The sequence below is a fragment of the Peromyscus maniculatus genome, chromosome 18 (genome assembly GCF_049852395.1).
Source record: "Peromyscus maniculatus bairdii isolate BWxNUB_F1_BW_parent chromosome 18, HU_Pman_BW_mat_3.1, whole genome shotgun sequence".
Lineage (NCBI taxonomy): Eukaryota > Metazoa > Chordata > Mammalia > Rodentia > Cricetidae > Peromyscus > Peromyscus maniculatus.
In genome coordinates this window covers 20,106,153-20,125,688 of record NC_134869.1, presented here as the reverse complement: position 1 = coordinate 20,125,688, position 19,536 = coordinate 20,106,153, and the positions used below count along the sequence as shown (strand labels likewise).

Genomic DNA, 19,536 nt, shown 5'->3' with positions numbered 1-19,536 from the left:
GTTTCCTGGCCTTTGCCCCTGGTCTCGAGTGACGTGATAGGTATTTTCTTGGGCGTAGCATGTCGATTATTTGGAAGTCCTGTCGCCTTTCACTCATGGTCGCGCCATGGGCTTCCCAGGAAAGCTAACTGTTGCTTTGGTGTCTTTTCCAAGGAGACTGTTGGGGAGCCGTTCTATTTGCTGGTGACGACTCTGAACCAGAAAATCAATAAGGGTCCTGTAGATGTGATCACTTGCAAGGCGCTGTACACCCTGAATGAAGACTGGCTGCTGTGGCAGGTGCCCGAATTCAACACTGTGGTGAGTTTGCCTGAGGCACACTCCATCCAGACTCAGAGGGCGGGGGGTGGTGGTGGTGGTGGGGTCACTAAAACTGAACCAGCATCCTTCGGACCATGGGAGGCCTGACGCATCTACTTAATTAAAAGTAGTAGTGGATGAAATAGTCACTCGTGTTCATAGAATAGATTTTAATTACTTGGATTGGGGAAGAAAACATCGTGATGATGCCTGGGGTACTCATCAATTTCCGAAGATTTTAATATCAGGATTGCTTATAGCTCTGAGCGTCGTCAAAGGAAATGCAAAACGCTCCCTATTCAGCACTTATAATTGCAATCAGAATTTCTCAAATGGCTCTGCTTGGGGAAGACAATGTGTGCAGATATATTTCAACCAAATTGAGGCCGTCTTATTTTAGACCGATAACACAAGACAAATCTCACTGTGTTCCCCCATGCAACATGACGCCCTCCTTTATTTTCCATGGATTAGTTACAAATGTTTGGTGTCACGCACTTAATGTACTGTGATCTCATAGATATTTTTAGAGGGAGGCTGTAGATCCCTCCAGGAGGAGAATGGGCCAGGCTGCCTGAGAGTTTCAGACACCAGAGAACTTCCTTTTAACCCGTTCCCGCTCCATCCACCCTCAACTGTCCCCCACAAAGAGACATGGGGGGAATTCTGTGGCAGAAGCCCCCCGTATGGAAGTTATCTCCTGTGTGGCTCGGGAGCTTTCTAAGCTCTTCCATTCTCACAGACTTGGGGAAGGTTGCTGTGTTTTGGTTTGCTCTGTAGCTCTATGGAGACTCGAGGCTTCTTTACCATCTCATTAGTGGAGGGGGAAGGAGTAGATGCCAGTGGGATTCGGGAATTGCTCGCTGAAGAGCTGAGACTCCTGTGGCTTTGCCCCGGGTGGCGAGTCCTGTGGTATCATTCTGGAAGAATTGACTCCCTAATTGAAGAAGGCACCACTCTGCTGTGGACCGTATTACGGTTATGTCATGTCTGTGGGCGGGGAGGGGCCCACAGATTAGCTGTTTCCAGTTTCCCTCATGCCGTATGGAACAGCCCCGTTAAAGATGGCTGTGTGCTCAGCAGCCAGGCAAGATGCAGGAAACGGTACTGAGAGGGAACACTTGTCAACGTTCTGGCTTCTGTGGACACCTGTCAGCATCTCGGAGGCAGGGCAGTGATTCTCACGCTTTAGCATGCCTCGCTGTTACCTGGAGAGTGTTAGACCACTTGTTAGGGGACCCTAGATGAAAGTCTGGGGGTGTGGCCTAGGATTTGCATTTTTAAAAATTTGCTTTTTTATTTATTTTTATCTGATATATATGAGTGTCCGCCTGCATGTGTCTCTATTTGCCATGTGGGCACTGGGAACTGAGTGTAGGTCCTTTGCGAGGGCAGCCAATGCTCTTAGCCACTGATCCATTTCTCCAGCCCACAGATGTGCTTGTTTTTGTCTGTGTGTGTGTGTGTGTGTGTGTGTGTGTGTGTGTGTGTGTGTGCATGGAGGTGTGTGCACATGAGTGTAGGTCCCCACGGAGACCAGAGGTATGAGATTCCTCCAGAGCAGGAGTTACAGGTGCTTGGGAGCAACCCAACAAGGGTGCTGGGAACCGAATCTGGATCCTCTGCAAGAGCAGTACATGCCCTTAACCACTGAGCCCCTCAGTCTTGGGCTTTGCGTGTTTAAGGGGCTACTCCAGAACTGTTGGCAGAGGGGCTATGAGCCTGGGTTCTGGAGCCAGCCGGCGTTGAACCTTGCCTCTGCCACCGGCCAGCCAGGTGACACTGAGGACATCTCACCGCTTCCTGTGCCTCCTGGGTCACCCCATGTGTGAAGTAAAGGTGATATTCATGTTGTCCGCCCATCTCATGGAGGTGTTAGAAAGATTAAAAGAGTATACAACACACTTGCTGCACACATGCAGATACATGCATGCACACATGCAGATACATGCAAGTGCACACATGCAGACAGACATGCATGCACACATGCAGATACATGCATGCACACATGCAGGTGCATGCAAACACTAAGAGGAGCTCTATTCTCCCACAGAGGTGACATAAGTCACCTGGGGATCCCCGGTTTGCTCTATTGCCTCCTTTTCTCACCCTGTGGTCTTTCTTGCTGCTTGTCCACCAAGCCGAAAGTAGCACGTGGCCCTTGACGGCAGCAGAGTGAGGCTAACACGGTGCCCTTGGCTTTCCAAAACTATGAACTCAATCGACCTCTTCCCCATAGAAACCACCCAGCTTCAGGTGAGGCTGGTGGCCTGTTCTAACACCAGAAAACAGCCCCACAACACAGGGGCCCCAAAGAGAAATGTTCACCAGTGAATGTAGGTTTGGGGGATCCAGTAAGATTTCTTTCCACGAAACATTGCACCAGACAGGGAGGAGATTGAGAGGAGGCAGGTCTGGGGCATGGGGGGCGGGGGGGGGGGGGGGGGGGGGGGGGGGAGTCAGCTGCCTGAAAAAAAACTTTTGAGGTTGGAGTCCTTTCCAGAGCTTTACATCTGAGCACATTCTTTCCCTTTCATTGGGAAACATTATTTATTTCACAGTCAATTAAGACCATGTGTTTCTGATTTGTTAGCACTCAGCTCATCAAAATGTTACTTGATGTTGAAGAAATTCGTGTCGACTCTCGAATTTTTTCCCCTTTTATAGCCTCCGGGGGAAATGCGATGGAAAATTAAATCTATGCACTGTCCTTCTCCAATTCATGTGCGGTGGATAGAGTGGAGGCTGGCCCAGAGGTGGGCCCTAGCTCCTAGGGCCTTCGCCTTTAAGAAGGATTTTTCTAATGCCTTTTGTTGAACCTTTTCCAACCTCCCTTTCATGGTGGCTGATTATACCAGAGGCTGAGAGAGGAGGCACATGAGCCTGTCTGAGCTTGTATGACAAAAAAAATGTTACCAGAAGGTCAATATAAAAAATTTAAGGTTTTTCATTTCCTTTCATACAAGTTCTCCCAGCCTGAACCATTCTGTTTCTAGGTTTCCCCTTCTTCCTGCCCTTCCTCCCCCTCGTCCCCACATCTCCCCCCTTCCCCCCCCCCCCCAGGTTCCATTCCTGGTAACTTTCAAAGCCTCGCTTTGCTAAATTTGCCTGAGGTGGTTTATGTAATTGAAAACCAAGGTGTGGTGAACAAATTGGAGTGTGTGTGTGTGTGTGTGTGTGTGTGTGTGTGTGTGTGTGTGTGTGTAAATTCTATCAAGGAAGATCAGAAAGCTCCCGAACAGTCACATGAACAACTTGAAATAGCAGACTGGGTGCCCTGGCAGGGCCCCCCTGTTTGAGAAAAAGCCCCTTTGGATGCATGCTCAGAGAGAGTTGCCTCTCACAACAACAAACTCGGAGTTAGGTTTCACACCTCCTGGGTTAGGATGTTTCCTCTCTGAGGTGTAGGGTGTTTTCTAGAACATACAGCCATGCTGCCAGTTTCTTGTATTTGAAATCATTATACTAACAAATCGTTCTGAGAAGTCAGGTTTTGCTCATCAGAGCTTGAGAGGATGATGCCTCTGACCTGGCCAAGCGCAGCCCTTCAAAGCCACTCCGGCTCCAGCACCTGGAGCCCCACCCAGGCTGGCATCTGGCAGTCAAAGGGCCCTAATCTCAGCTCACTCACTGATGCTTTTGGGGAGGGTTTGTCACCCCACACCACACCCTACACCCTAGACTTCCTTTAATGTGTAGGAGCTCAGGGTAAAGTGCTTATTGTACGAGCATGACGACCCGAGTTCGAATCTCCAGTCCCCACATTAAAATTAGTCACTCCGGCACACCTGTAGCCCCAGTGCCAGGGAACGGGGGTGTGCCGTGCCTGGGGGCTTTGCCATGGCTCCAGCTTTCAGTGAGGTCATTGTCTCAAAAACCAAGGTGGAGAACTGATTCAGAGAGACTGCGCATTGGCAGGATGGCTCAGTAGGTAAAGGTGCTTGCTGCCAAGCCTGGCAACCCGAGTTCAGTCCTTGGCACCCACGGGGTGGAAGGAGAGAGCTTGTCCCCGCAAGCCGTCCTCTACCCTCCACAGAAATTAATAAATAAATGTAATTTAAGTTCAAAATCACCCCCCAGCTATATAAGAAGTTTCAGGCCAGTCTAAGCTACGTGAGATCCTGTCCGAAAGAAAGAGAAAGAGAAGAAAAAGAGAGGACTGCTAATCTCCACACACCCTCACACACCACCCGTGAGTTAGTTCAGAGTTGACAGGCAGAGTGGAATACAACCTATGGATCCTGTTTTCCCCCTCTGCAAAATTGAAAGCTTTCGCGAGGGTGTTGGCTGCCAAGGACCTGGCCCTCGCCCACCTCCCGCATGTCAGGAGCGTGGCTGCGCAGCACAGAACCTGCAACTCTGAGGATCTCAGTCCCAGGAAAGTGGACCACAGGGGAGAAGGGACATTTGCCTCCGTTTCGAGAGGAGATGAGAAAAACCAATAACTCATAACAGGCGTGCTGAATTAGCAGGGGGAGTTTGACTTGTAATCAAAGTTAAGCAAGAAATGGTTTTTTGAACCCTTAAACCCAGGAAATGAGCTTGCCAATCTGCTGCATTGGAGAGATAGCATCTTGGCACCCTGGGAAAGTGTTCCGACAAACACATTATTACACTCATTCTCATATCTGTACGAAAGTCTTTAAGATTATTAGAAATTCTTGACAAAGCACGGGGACATGCCTGCAGAAACATTAATGCTTCTGTTGTGATTTGTGGAAGGTTTATGCCAGCCGATACCAAGTGGGCCGTTTCCCCCGGTGGTGACCATTTGGGGACAGGCATGTTTAGTACAACATTCCACATCTAACACAGCACTGGCGGTCCCCAGCAGGAGCTCCTGAGCTCTCCTTACCTCTCTCAGGCCCCTTCGGTCCCGTTTAGCTTGTCCTTGCAGAAGATCCATTATCCCCGTAATTAAACAACCCACTGTCCCGATTAAGTCATTCCCCGTTACTTCAATTACATCCCATTGTTCATTAAGTCCTGATGTCTGCACTCCAGCAATCTTGTTTTTAATACTCCTAGCATTTGTGGAGAAACAGTGAAGTTAATTAACAATTCTTAAGCCCCCCCCTTTTTTTCTTTTTCTTTCTACCATAGTGCAAATCATTTCCATTATGACTTGAGATAATAGTGAAACCATCACTAGCTTCATAGTTAGCATCCTGATCAAAGAGTGAGACCATTTTTTATAATCGTGTTAGGTAAGTCATTCCCCAGTCGATGGCAAGCTGCGGAAAATGAAAAATTAACTTTAAATGGGCTTTCAATGGCTTTCCTCTTCATGGTCTTTCTCCTCACACCTATAATCTTGGAATTAGAAAAATAATTTAGTTATCTCAGTACAAAAGTATTTAATTTTCTTCTCTGTGGCACAAATTTAATATTCTTTCATTGTTAGAATCCTTATTTATATCTATACCTTCTACAAAATGGAAGCTTTGACGATGGCCATACCTTTCTGAACACATTCCATCTCTTCTGATCTTGGAAGTTAAGCAGAGTCAAGCCTGATTAGTACTTGAATGGGAGAGTTGGTATCACAAATCATGATGGAAATGAAAATAATTTTCTAGGTTTGTCTTTTTGGCATTGTCCTTTTCCATTTGAAGACAGTGTTAAATATAGCAGGAATCATCCATCAGTCAACAGCCTTAGGCCAAATGATGGCCCTTGACCAGTTTTATGAATAAAGCTTTATTGGGACACAGTACTGTGTGTTCATTTCTGTATTATGTCTGGTTGGCTCTCTGCTACAACAGCAGAGTTAACTAGTTGTACCAGAGACCATATGACCCTGGAAGCCTTAAATATTTCTACCTGATCTTCTACAGAAAGTTTGATAGCTCTTAAGCTGACACTTGACAGAGGGAAAGCAATCTAGAGTCTTCCCTCTAACCTGAAAGAACTTGGCAAAGCATCCCCGGTCCACAAATCTTCGCTAGCTCTGCTCTCTCTATTGTAGGACGGGCAAAGGTGTTCTAAGTATAGAGAAACTGGTCATAGAAACAAACTGGGGACACTGTCCCCATCGCCTTGGCTTGTTCAGTGTGGAAAAGGCTCTCTTCCACTCCTCTCTGCCCACTGTTATTCTGTTAGGGGGGCAGAATCCCCACAGCAAGCTGTCCACCTTTGGTGAGACAAGGAGAGGGCTCTGGAGCATGGTGGAAGATGGGGCGGTCGAGCGCGCCGGGACAAGGAGACAGCTGCCGGAGCGGCTGGGACCACCGGCTGCAGCAGAACAAACTGCAGCTTTTCCGAATTTGGTACAAGAAGGAGACTTTCCTCTTGACTTTCATTTGGCCCTGGAATGAAAGTAGAAATTTATTTGATAGGTTTTATTGAATGAGGACACTTATTGCTCAAAGACCTTTTATGACAAAGTTGCTGGTTTGTAAGAAATGCCTTTACCATTACTCTGTAGGAATCATAAGGTGTCCCAGAAAGGATGCAGCTGCATCCAGATGTTATCAGCCAAGGATATGTCAGAGGAGCCAACCAGGTGGCATTACAGTCCTCCCCGGAACAGTGCTCCCCCAATGTTCAGTTTATCCCAGTCCCCAAGAAGCCTCATTTTTTTTTCCTGTTCCCCCAGTCCCTCAAGCTGGGGAGCGCCACTAGCCAAGCAGGAATTCAGTTATACACCCATGTGCCGTGGGGCTGGGATCTAAGTGGTGGGGTTTGGCCTCTGGCAGTCCTGGGTATGAAACTGGTCTCTGTCCCTTACCGACGGTGTGACTGGGGCAAGTCACCACCCCTCAACCTGTGTTCATCTATGAACAGTTGGTGATTAAAAAAAAAAAACAAAAAAAACCCTACCCTTGTACATGTGTTGAAATCAGAAAATTAAGTATGTAACACACCTAGCCACCTTGCCTGGCACAGAGGAAGTGGCCGTTCTTTGTGACAGCTTTTCTTGTCACCTTTAAGGTAAAGAGAAAGTCTCTTCTGCAGCCCTTCCGGTTGGTTATTTATTGATGGTGGGGGAGGCAGGGAAGCCAGCTGAGCTGGCTCTGTCGTCAGGAAAAGCACATCTAAAATGCCCGTGGGTTGTGTTGGCACTGGGCATGGACAGCATGCAAGGGCAGATAATACCGACAGGCAGGTGTGGACAGGAGGTGACCATGACAAACCTGACCGGCCACCTAGCGGAGACTGGCTTGAGGCTTGCTCTGAAGAGCACAGACCTTCTCATCAGGCCCTTTCCCAAGCACTCTGGCTGTGAGTCTCCAGATGGTCTTGTCTGCCTGATGGCTTCCCTCCGTACCTCGCTATTAGGAGGCAGTACAGCTGTGTAGAACAGAGGTCCAGATGCCCAAGATCAGGCAGCAGAGAGGCTGACTTCTTCCCAGCGTGAGGTGCCAGGATGGGCAGCCCTGCTCCGGGATGCCCTCAGGTAACTTCTTGGAATGAGGCGCCTGCTTCCTCAGCCTCCTCCCACGTTCCCACAGCAGGACCTCAGCAGGGGCTCCACAAGAAAGGACAGATGGCCACCAGTTGTCTTTCAAGGGAGTTTCCCAAGGGCTGCCACATAACACATCCGTGGAAAGCCATTGGCCAGAATTGGGTCACGTGACCACATGGCGGCCGAGGCAGGAGGGTGAACAGAGGCTCTGCAAGCTCTGTACAGTCCTGCCTGAGCCACGTGCCTCGGGACGATGCACTGTGTGCAGTTTGATGCCAGGCCACGGTTAGAAGAAGGTCAAGCCTCCCCTAGCCCTGGTGTGTGCACACTTAACTGTCTACTGATGGAGGACCTCAGCAGGGTAACGGCCCTCAGCAAGGAGAACACCATGACGAGCGAGCCTCCTGGCGTTTCAGTGGGAGTCTGGACATAGCCAAGTGTGACCCTACCAGATCTGTAATCTGGGACAAGATTCCAGACCTCTCTCCAGATCTTCCCGTCTCCATCTGTTAAACGAGGCTAATAATAGTCCCCCACCTCACAGACTGGCGAGGATTCGATGAAATGAGCAGATTCCTGGCTGGGATGTGGTACACGTTCAATAAGTGCTGGCTATTGTTATTATTATTAGAAACGCCAAAGAGTGTTCTCATCACTCTCTCCCCTAAAAATAGTGCAGGGCGTCCTCCTCAGCAGCAGCAGAGTGGTGGTTCGGGGAAGGCAGGTGTGGATCAGGAGTGCTCCAGTCTCTCCCATCCTAAGGATGTGGGGTTCTTTTTCTCCACGTCCTGGCCTGGTAGCCTGACTTAAGATTGAAGCGTGCTGTTCCTCCAGTCTGCTAAGTCTGGTGGCTGAGGGTCTTCATCCACACCAGCTCCTTTCCAGACCTAGTTCATAATGCCGCCGCCTCCATGCAGCCCTCCCTGAGGTCTCTCCCTGAATGGCCCTCTCCAAACTAGAACCCTCCAAACACCCCATTTGTTTCCACTCTGCTGTGTTGTTAGTAGGGCTCTCTGGAAGAACAGAGTTTGTTATTAAAAGATCAATTAAATGTATATTAAAAGACTGACTAAATGACTTACTCGCTATAGTCTGGGTAAGCCAACAGCAGCTGTCCTCAGACTGGGGAGGCTTCGCTCTCAAGTAAGCCGCCCAGTCCCTAAGGCTGGATGCTTTGGCGGCCCCCACCTGATGCTAAAGGCTGGGGGAGCCCTGGAAAGCCCAGACTGGTCTTCAGTGTGCGCTGGAAGCCGGGAGAAACTGAGTTCCGCCATCAGCAAAGGGATGTGGTGGTGGCGGACTCGGCCGAGTTGATGAAGTTACCCGTAAGACATAAAATTCCTCAGACCTCCTCTATCTGGGCTCTCACCTGAAGGTGCTGCCGTATGTGGTCATAAGTATTCCCAGAAGTTTCTTAGTGGATTCCAGATCCAGTCAGGCTGACAGTCAAGATTAACCATCACACCCAGCGTACCAGGTCTTAGAACTTGGGTTTGTCTCACGGTTATCCTCGTCTACCAGTGCTTTCCATCAGGATTTGCACTGGGGGAAATGGTGTCATTTACGAAGCCCTGCACTCGTTAATGTGAAATAAATGTGTCTATGAATGAATTGAGCCACCGTAAAATTGGCAAAGCGGCACGAATTTGGGTATATTTTGCTTCAAGTTAGGGAAAATGGGATCAACGGGACCTGAAGGGTCAAGAGGAGCAGAGGTGTGTCTCAGAGCAGACTGGAGGTGACTAGTTTCCACTCCCAAGGGACGGCCTTATGATCAGCCATCTTCAACAGAGCCCCCCCAGGCTCACCACCTCTGGGCTTCCCTTGGCCCTGACCTTGTGCTCCCTGGATGGCCGCCATAGCTCCCCCTTTTTGTTGGGATAGAGAATCTTTTCTTATCCCATGACTTAGTCACATGACCGCTGCCTGGGGGAGGAGGGGCGAGAGCGGCCACCAATGGCATCGCTCTACCCTAGATGGGCTCTTGGCTGGCCATCAGTCAAAGAGGCAGCATGGCTCTTGGTTAGACACCAACCACACAGGCTACCTCAGCTTGGCCAGTATTTTTTTTTGCCAAGGACGTAGGGAGCTGCAGGACTAACAGAGAGGCTCATTTCCAGAGAAGGGACAGGGTATGCTTCAAAGAACTTTGGCCTTCTGTGGGGATCAGAAAAAGAGCTACAAATATTATAGAACCAGATCAGACTGGATGTTCTCAGATTTCCATCCTCCTATCCTGCCTGCAGGGGATTGATTCTCTGTGTACTGAAGTGATAGGCATGTCTCCCATACCTGCTGTGAGGGACCTGAGAACAGGTCTTTTTTGTTTGTTTGTTTTTCAAGACAGGGTTTCTCTGTGTACATCAGTCTAGCCTGGAACTCACTCTGTAGACCAGGCTGGCCTCAAACTCACAGAGACCCGCCTGCCTCTGCCTCCCGAGTGCTGGGATTAAAGGCGTGTGCCACCACCGCCTGGCTCTGCGAGCAGATCTTAAGCATTCCCCAACATCAAGAAGGGCACAGAGGGGCTTGGTTCTGTGGCCCTCAACAGAGGAGGAGCTGGGCAGTATACATGCCCAGTGGAGGAGAGACCTTGCTATGAGGCAGAGTGGTCAAAGGTAGACCCTGTCACGCTCACACTCCGAGGTGACGCGGACCCTCAGTGCTTCCTAGCATAGAAGAGAGGTTCCGATGAGTGTCCCTGCTCTGGATGGGAGTATTAAGACTCAGGTGGGACCTGAGGGGCTCCTCCACTCACCTTCTAGGAAACTGCCGTCTGAGCGCTAAGCGTTACCAGCATGAAAAATGAACACAAATCAATTTGTGTCTGGATTTACTCTCAGAATTCCCTGTGGACTCTGTAAAATGCCTCTTTACCTCTTTTCCACTCAGATAGCTGTGGAGGCAATGGCAGATTTACATTAGTTTACATGCAGTTAAGGTATTTTTTTTCCCTTTTGGTTATGTTTTTAGGAACATTTATTGCCTATAAAGAGGTGTTATTGGTAAAGACAATGGTGCCCTTTAGGTAGCAACAGAATGGTATTTTGTAAATGCCAATGAAACTATTTCATGAGCCAGGATGGCTGGGGCTCTGATTAAAGAGTGTTCTCTGTTCATTTTTATCTTGGAAGCCACTGTGGAGTCCCTTTGACACCATTACTCCTGACATGAAGAGCCATGACTAAAGAGAGTGAGCTGCCCACAGGGACAGGATTGACTCCCGAGTGCCCTGCCCAGCTTTCATGTATGACGGATGGGGGGCTCTGGTAAAGGGCTCTGCTTACAGCTGGTGCAAGAGAAGGGGTTCCTGGTGGCCAGGAGGGGTTCCTGGGTGCATCAGAGCCCCAGGAGGATGGGGTGACGCTTAGGAGGGCCACCCTAGCTCAGCGAGCCTTGAGACCAGACCAGCAGTGATGCTAAGACTGCTACTTAGAAGCTGTGTCCCCGGAGCAATCAACGGAGCCCTCTGAGCCCCAGCTTCCTCCCTCTAAAGTGGGGGCGTCACAGCAGTATACCCTTCACCTGGGGGTTAAAAGATTCAAAGAGATGTTTCTTGGGACTATGTATAGCTCGTTGATAGAGTGTGTGCTTAGCATGCTCCTCATGTTGAGTTGGACACTCAGCGCCCCTCTCCCATTAAAAAATAGTATGGCTTGAAATGTACTTGGCAGTTCTATGCTGAGAGGCCCTGATGTCTCTAAAGAGGGAGGTGAGAGAGAGGGTTTGGGTATGAGTCTTTACCGTGTTGGATTCTTCTAGACCGTCCACTCAGCGGCTGTCCCACTCACCTGGGACCCTGCGTTCTCCTTTGTCTGGCATTTTGTTGTTTTTTTGCTCGTGAGGGGAGAAGCATTTTGAACCCCTTGCTCATGGCTGGACTGCCCAGGACACAGGTTTTCCTAGAGAACAGGCAAGAGGGACACCGTTCTAGGACAGGGACCTAAACCTGGACCACCCTGAGGCTGCGGGTCAACTCCGAAGTTCAGATTCTGCTAGTGTGGGGGTTTAAATCGTTTGGCTAGGACTGGACTAAAGTAACTATTGCATCATAAGTGGGATGACAGGGAGAATACATCAGGTCTTGGCTGTGGTAGCAAAATGCCGTAGGTCGGGTGGCTTGTGAACACTGATGTTCCTCCTTCTAAAGCCTGGGCAGTTAAGGATCTCATCCCTGTCAAGTTCAGTGGATGGTGAGCACTGATTTCTCACTCCCGGTGTCCCACTCTCTGCCTTGGGAAAGCCCGATTCAGCGTCACTGAAATTACTGCCTCTTGAAGCTTCCGTGACGATGAACCCAAATGACCACACGTGTGTAGAATCCTGGCTAGCCAAAAAGTACTCAGGGCATTTATGGAGCACCCTGTGATCATGAAGCCTGGAACTCTATGCAGTGTCCCAGAACAAGATTGTCTTTTTAATGCTGCCTGCACTGAAATCCTAGCTCCCAAGGTGAGAGTCCTGGGTAGGAGGACCTTTGGGTAAGTGATGGGGGTAGACGCCTCAAGAGTGGCCTCAGAACTACACACAGTTGCCAAAGAATACATGGCTTTGAGAACCTGCCAGAGTCTCAGATGTCACATGACCTTGTGGGAATCTGTGAGTCACAGGCCCTGAGCACCAGACATGATTCTAAGGGTAATGTTAATTCGATCCATCATCAGTTACCGTCCAACGTCAGTGACCACCCACTGTGCATGCGCTGGTCGGTGTGGACCCAGGCTCCGCTTCCAAACGAATGTATATGAATCCAGTGCCACAGTGGTGATCGTATGGACCTGACCCGTCATGACCACCATCATCCTTTAGTCCTGCAGCCCCCTTTGAGTACACTGTCTCCTGGACCTCTGTGACAGTATTAGAAAGGGGGTGCCGTTAGACACATTTTACTTTTTGCATTGCAGGGGATGGAATTCAGAGTCTCCTGCATGCTAGGCAAGCTCTCCGACCTAACTCCCCATCCCCATATGCACTTCTGGTAATCCTAAGGACCCCCAATCTCCATATTATCTGTGTTCTCACTTCTTTAAAATTTCTATGGTAAACTTATTATGAAAACTTGCACATAAATAAAAATCTCACACACCAAAATTAACCAGACCTGTACACTAAAACCTGTACACAGTTAGAACTGTTTTTCACTTCTTTCTGGACCCATGATTTTATCTCTTCGAGTTCGCTCATTAAGCCAGGCCTCCACGAATTAGCAAATTGTGCATTTCACACCGTACCCAAGTTCCAGCAGCTCACGGATAACGATGCTGAGGACTCTGAATCATGCTATACTACTTACCAATCCTCTTTGCTCACCTCTGAATCAATCTCCCCCCTGCACCCGCCCACCCCCCACCCCCCACCCCCCACCCCCCACCCCGCCCACAAGGATCTGTGGCAGGTAAAACTTTTGTTTTCCAGATCTGTGTATTTGTTCTGAGACAGAGTAAACCCGAAATTGCTTTTAGGTTATTTTTCAAAAATATTCCCCGGCTCTACGTTTTCTCACATACATAGAGACTTCCTTCCCCCATTAGTTAGATCTTGAGGTTTTGCTGCACCAGGAGAATGTTAACTGGTACAACTTAGCAATGGCTCGGGAACGTAATTAATGCAAGAATAATAGTACAGGGTGGGGATCTTGGTATTTTAATGAGGACTCAGACACATCTGACTGCAGATGCTGAAAGTGAGGGGGAGATGAGTGCTGCCATAATTAATGCTGCACATTAAAAAGTGACCTCTTTGGTGTGATCAATACAGGGACCTCATAACCTTTCCTGTCACTTGGACCTTCACTTCTGGGACTCTGTGGTTCTGTTAGTAAAAGAAAAAAAAGATAATCACCAGTCTGTGCTCATTTGCTGTGGAATATTTCCAAGTGATATTTTTATTTTTTTTAGAAATTAGAAATCACCATTTTTTTGCAGAATTTTTATGCATGTATATATTTTCCTCTCCAATATATTTATTCAATGCTTGCTCCATAATGAGTGTTTTAACTTTCTGTTTTCCTTTCCATTATCCCCGAAAAGAATGGATTATGGAGAAAAGATTAGAGTTGTATAATGTGATACGCTGTTTGCTAATGTGCTGTCCGAGGTATTAGTAGGACTCGCCATGTGTCTTTTATGAATGCCTTTCAGGCTGTAGTTCCCTAACAGACTTCGGATCCTGTTTGTTCCTATTCTTGCAGGCATTAAATGTCGTCTTTGAAAAAATCCCAGAAAACGAGAGTGCTGATGTCTGTCGGAATATTGCAGTCAATGTTCTTGACTGTGACACCATAGGCCAAGCCAAAGACAAGATTTTCCAGGCATTCCTAAGCAAAAATGGTTCTCCATATGGACTTCAGCTCAACGAAATTGGTCTCGGTAAGGTTTCTTCCAGACCCTTGCAGGGCACCCCCCTACCTTCTTTCTGTTGGGTGACAATTATGTGGCCTCAGTGTTTCCTAGAGGGCGTGTCTGGGGACCCGAGGACTTCTTGGCTCTCTTTTGTGCTTCTTGATTCTTCCCAGGAAGCACCACCCTTCCAAGATAGCATTTTCAAAACACTGCATCTGTAAACCAGCGTGCTTGCTGACCCTGGGACCACACGGCATCACCCTGCATCGAGAAGTACAGGAAGGTGTAAACCTGGTGCCCTCGGTCCGTGTAGCTCTTCACGTTGGCATTTGATTTGTTTGTTGTGATACGGAGCGTGTCATTAGTGGGTGGCTCAGCCACAGAGCGTTAACTCCAGCCTGCTGGAAAGGTCATCTTCCTCTCTGCTAATCGCACCCCGCATTAAGTGTGTTCTCCATTCTCCCCCAACACGGAGCAGCATCTGCTATGAATTCATTTGCGGGCTCTATTGGTATACTGCAAAGGAGAGCATATGTGTGAGCAAGCTAACAGGGCTCCATTTCTCTCAAATGTTCATCAACATTTTAAAGTTGAGCTCCGCGCAGCCCTCCCAAGAGACTGCTGTGGGATTTTAGAGCAGATAATGGGACAGGAAAGAAGAGCAGAATCGTGCCGGTGACAGACAGCATAACAAGGTTCATCTCCTCTCCGTGTACAGTTGTAGACCTCCACTAAGCAGGCAATTAAAATCCTCCCCCACCAATCAAACCTCCTGCTGAAACCATTGAGAAAAGCCTGGAGGCAGGCCTGGGAAATTTGGGGGAGGCCATGCAAATGTGTAGCAACTTCAATACCTGCTTCAAAGAAAGCAGGCTGCCTCAGAGAAAGCAGGCTGCTTAGGCGCTTCTCGGCACCAGCGTTTTTGTTCCCTCGCGTGGCCTGGAGTACCTGGCAGCTTTGAGAGGGCTTGGCTCCTCTGCTTAGAGAGATGCAGAAGGGGCAGCCCCATCTAGGAAACCGAAGTCTGACCCCGACCATCTTGCCTTGAACATTATCTTGCAAGTGTGTGGCTCTGACCACAAAGGACACAGGCACACCCAGCCTAATAACCACAGGAAAACGGCCCAGCAGCTCTGTCTTTCCCGCCAAAAAGTCCATAGCAGAACCTGCAGGGCCCTTCCTGGGTTTGTGCCAACCAGGTGTCCCTCCCCCAACCCCGAGGTTGAGAGGTAGGGGTAGAGCAAGCTGGTGGCATCGTGTCCAGAGGGACAGAAGGCATAGACGCCCCTAGGAACGGGAAATGGCAGAGCCTGACCTAACTGGAGAGACTTGTCATCTAAGGCAGAGAGCCATTAGGGTTCTGTAGAAGTTGCCTTGTGGGTTGTTACAGACTCACTGTCACCAGGTTTGTGTGGGGGGGGGGTGACAGGGGGAGAAGAGACAGGGTCTCAGTATTGTATAGTCCTGGCTGTCCGAGAACTCACTACTGAATCCAGGCTAACCTTGAACCTGTGACAATCCTCCAGCCTCAGCCTCCTGAATGTTGGGCTTGTAGGCTTGAGCTACTGACCATATCTGGCCATTGCTAGATTTAAAACAATTTTAATTACATTTTTATTTATCATGTGTATGTGTGTGTGCGCGCACACACACACACACACACTTGCGCTTGTAGAGATAAAGACAACATGAAAGTTAGTTCTTGCCGTCTACCATGTGGGTCCTGGGAAAAGAACTCAGATTATCATGTTCGGAGGCAAGTGCCTTTACCAACTGAGTCCTCTCCCCAGCCCCCATTACTAGGTTTTTTTGTTTGTTTGTTTTTTCTATTTATATATATTTTTAATTTTATTTACTTTATTTTACAATACCATTCAGTTCTACATATCAGCCACAGGTTCCCCTATTCTCCCCCCTCCCACACCCTCCCCTTACCTCTAGCCCACCCTCCATTCCCACCTCCTCCAGGGCAAATCCTCCCCTGAGGACTGCGATCAACCTGGTAGACTCAGTCCAGGCAGGTCCAGTCCCTTCCTCCCAGCCTGAGCCAAGTGTCCCTGCATAAGCTCCAGGTTTCAAACAGCCAACTCATGCAATGAACACAGGACTTGGTCACACTGCCTCATTACTAGGTTTTTAAAAGGAGAAATCCAAAGTCCAGATTTTTTTTGTGCAGCCTCCAACTAGTTAAATGTTGCTATTGAGTTGCTATTAACCTAACAATTCATAGAACTCTGCGCACATTCAAGCCAAGCCCACACTTAGCTGTGGCTCCCTTCTGACTGTCATGACTATGGTGTGCTAGCTGGATTGGTGTGTTAGTTAGTACACAGTGACTCTGCAGGGACCATGGAGAAGAGAGTTCACACCGCGCTCTGGGGATGAACACGCACACATATTGGTGATACTGGAGGGTTTTTTTTTTTTTTTGAAGGTTTTAGTCCCTCAGATGATGGGTGATTCTGTCTTCAGGGTCTCTACTTCCAGACTTGACTCAGCATAATGTTCCAGGAACAGCTCTGAAATATTAGACCCTAAACGCAAGCCCAGAGCTCTTTGTCTGGCTGGCTGTCTCCACCCCGTCCAACAAAGCTTTGCCACCCCATTCAAGCTTACTTACTTAGTAACTGGGCAGCACTCAGCTTTTTTTTTTTCTTTCTTTCTTAACTATGACTTTAGAAGGGAACCAAAGGCCTTCTCCCCCGCTTTTTCAGAGCTTCAGGTGGGAACTCGACAGAAAGAACTTTTGGATATTGACAGTTCCTCTGTGATTCTTGAAGATGGAATAACCAAGTTAAACACCATTGGCCACTATGAGGTAAGACCAAGACAGCCTCACCAACTCGTTCTTTACCCACAGTCCTAATTGGATGGGATAACTCGAATACTAGGTAAGCCCATTAAAAAAACAAGACCGAGACTCCCTATGTCTGAATGGTTTGTAGGTTGCTTGTTTCTAGAGCAGTTTCCTTCTCTGCTCATTCGGAAGAGCTCACGCATTGCTCTCTCTAGTGATGCCCCCATCACATGTGCCCCCTCCTCACAAGACTGTCCGATTCCCCACCTTGCCATTTAGGTCGGAAACTTGGCCATGGCAAGACCGTCTGGCCTCATGCACTGCGTTCTTAGGGAAGCTGTGAGTTATCATGCGTGCAAATCCCGAGTGCCAGAGAAGCCTATGTGTGACCAGACAGGACGCAGGGAAAGTTCCTGAAAACAGACACTGGGATTCATTTAGCGGCCTTGAACGGATGGTCCAGATCTTTGTTGAGTGTCTGTTATGTGCTAAGAACTGGGGCTGCAGCCCCCAGGAGGGAGGGAAAGGTAACACTATGATACAATAGTGCTGTAGCTTTGGGAATCAAAGGAGGCCTCCTATGGGAGCCGCAGTTGAGCTGAGACTGAAGAATGGGGCGGGATCCGTTGTCAGCACCACCTTCGGGGAAAAGACAGCAGGCAGGTTGGACAGGAGGGCTTTCGGACTGGCCAGAACCGGAGGAGGAACTGTGCTGGTGAGAACGTTCTGGGTCCCAGGCTGACTTGGCCATTCACTAAATGATGGCTAGTGCCATCGCTTCAGCAGCCCTGTGAGGCAGGAACCATGGCTAACCTCCGTTATAGATGGTTCACTGAGCCGGAGACTTAACCAGAGAAGTGGAAGGGAGCTGGAAGGGGAAACCGCCGTCCCTCGGGTCTTGTTCATCTGCCTAGTTTACATCTTATCTCGAGGACAACGGGGGCCATCAGAGGGTCTAAAGTTGTGTTTCAGAAACCGACTGTGATGGACAGGAAATAGGGAGACGCATTGGAAGCTGTGGGAGAGTTCCAGATGAGAAACAACAGTGTCCAGAACAGCAGTGTCCCCAGAGATGGGGGTAATGTGAATGGTCACAGTGGGCTCGGGTGGTGGGCTCTGCAGCTCCTCTGGATGGAAATAGTGGGGGTCCAGGCTGGCACTCAGGAGGGAAGGTGCTTTCTCAGAAAGAAGGCAGAAGGAGAGCAACTACTTATGGTTCAACAGCACCAAGATGGACTTTGGACTTCACCAGGCTTCACCCTTAGACAGCTTGCACTCGAGACCATTCCCGAGCAGGTGTCTGAACAGTCGGGAGCAGGAAGCATCCTGCCCCCACATTTTGTCTTACCCGTGGGGCCCTGTGGCTATTTCTGGAGGAGACTTCACAGAGCCTCATGCCCTACACCCATGTAAGTCCCCTACAGTTCAGGTTTCCTGACCCAAACCCAGCATTCTTAGCTTGGGGGTTTTGGTCAAAGTTCCCCCAGTCTTCTCAGTATGGGCTCCTGGGTGGCAATGGGCAGCTCCCAAGGGATGTAAGTGGGTAGGAGGCTCATGGGTAAAAAGTCTCTGAGGGGTCCTACTCGTGCATCACTATGCATTCTGGTCTTTAGACCATCTCCTCTCCCTGGGTCCGTGGGGCAAGTTGGTCCGGTGTCCCAAAGGGCCCAGGTGCTGCTGTGCCTCTTCTTAGGACTCTTGGCTAGAGTTGTGGCCTTGCTCCAATGAGCCTCCCTCTGTCCTATCTCTGTTTCACCTTCTCCACAGTCATATGGCACTGAGTGGACCCTGAGGAGTGGGGGTGGCCACTTATTATTACCCTCAATAAGGATAGGCAGGACAGGTCATTCCGGCAGAGAAAACAGCATGCAGCTGTCGGCAAGGCCCAGGCGGCCTGTCAGGAGAGCCAGGGCATCACTCGTCCTGCAGACATCGGCGTACTAGACACCTATCTGCTTAAGGATGATAATGAAATTAATCCAGCCCGTAGTCGCTTCCCGTCCTGATGATTTATTGGCCCTCACAGCCCAGTGGTGCGGCCTGGGGGTAATAAATGACAAGGCTAAGACGCGGGGGCTTAACGGACGGATCCTGCTTATGTTTAAAAAGATAAGCCACAAGGCAAAGACGGGCAGAGAGCTTGGAGGAGGAGACCAGGGGCGGTCAGCCGGCCGTGCTCCCTAAGTAGACCTGGACCAGTCCCGAAGCCTGGGCTCCTAAGGACCGAGCTGAAGGAAAGCATGCGTGCGCCCCTACCTTCAGCTGCCTGACTCCGCCCTTGATTTTTAACAGCGCCTCTCCAGATTTGGAATTTGGGATAATTGGAGAGGGCTGGGCTGACGTCTGCTTGTGCCCTTTCGTTAAAGAAAACCAGGTTCAAGTACTTGCTTTTCCCTCCAAAGAGACAAGATGCTAATTATCACTCTTATTCACTTACTAAAGCACCCTAGTTTGAGTCACTGTATGTGCCTGAAAGGAAAAAAAAAAAAAAAAAAAAACTATATTTCATTTAAAAATAGGGTCTAATTCAGAGTTCTAAGTGATTCAGACTTACCTCCCCCAATTAGTCCAAATTAGTTAGGCTTTAAAGTTAATCGTCAGTGACGGCCAGTCCCCTCCTCCTGTCTAAACAGAGTCTCTGCTGCTTGAGTACGAGGCCCAGCTTCCTTCACTTCATTTTGTGAGTGGAG

General features: G+C 49.1%; 1 protein-coding gene across 1 annotated transcript in view; it reads left to right on the top strand.

Moving 5' to 3' along the window:
- Plxnc1 (plexin C1) overlaps positions 1-19,536 on the top strand; it is a 154,670-nt gene that overhangs the window by 117,095 nt on the left and 18,039 nt on the right. The window contains exons 21-23 of the mRNA XM_006995728.4: positions 154-300; positions 13,899-14,076; positions 16,764-16,867. Coding sequence (XP_006995790.1) covers positions 154-300; positions 13,899-14,076; positions 16,764-16,867 — 429 coding nt within the window. The remainder of the gene's footprint in view (positions 1-153; positions 301-13,898; positions 14,077-16,763; positions 16,868-19,536) is intronic.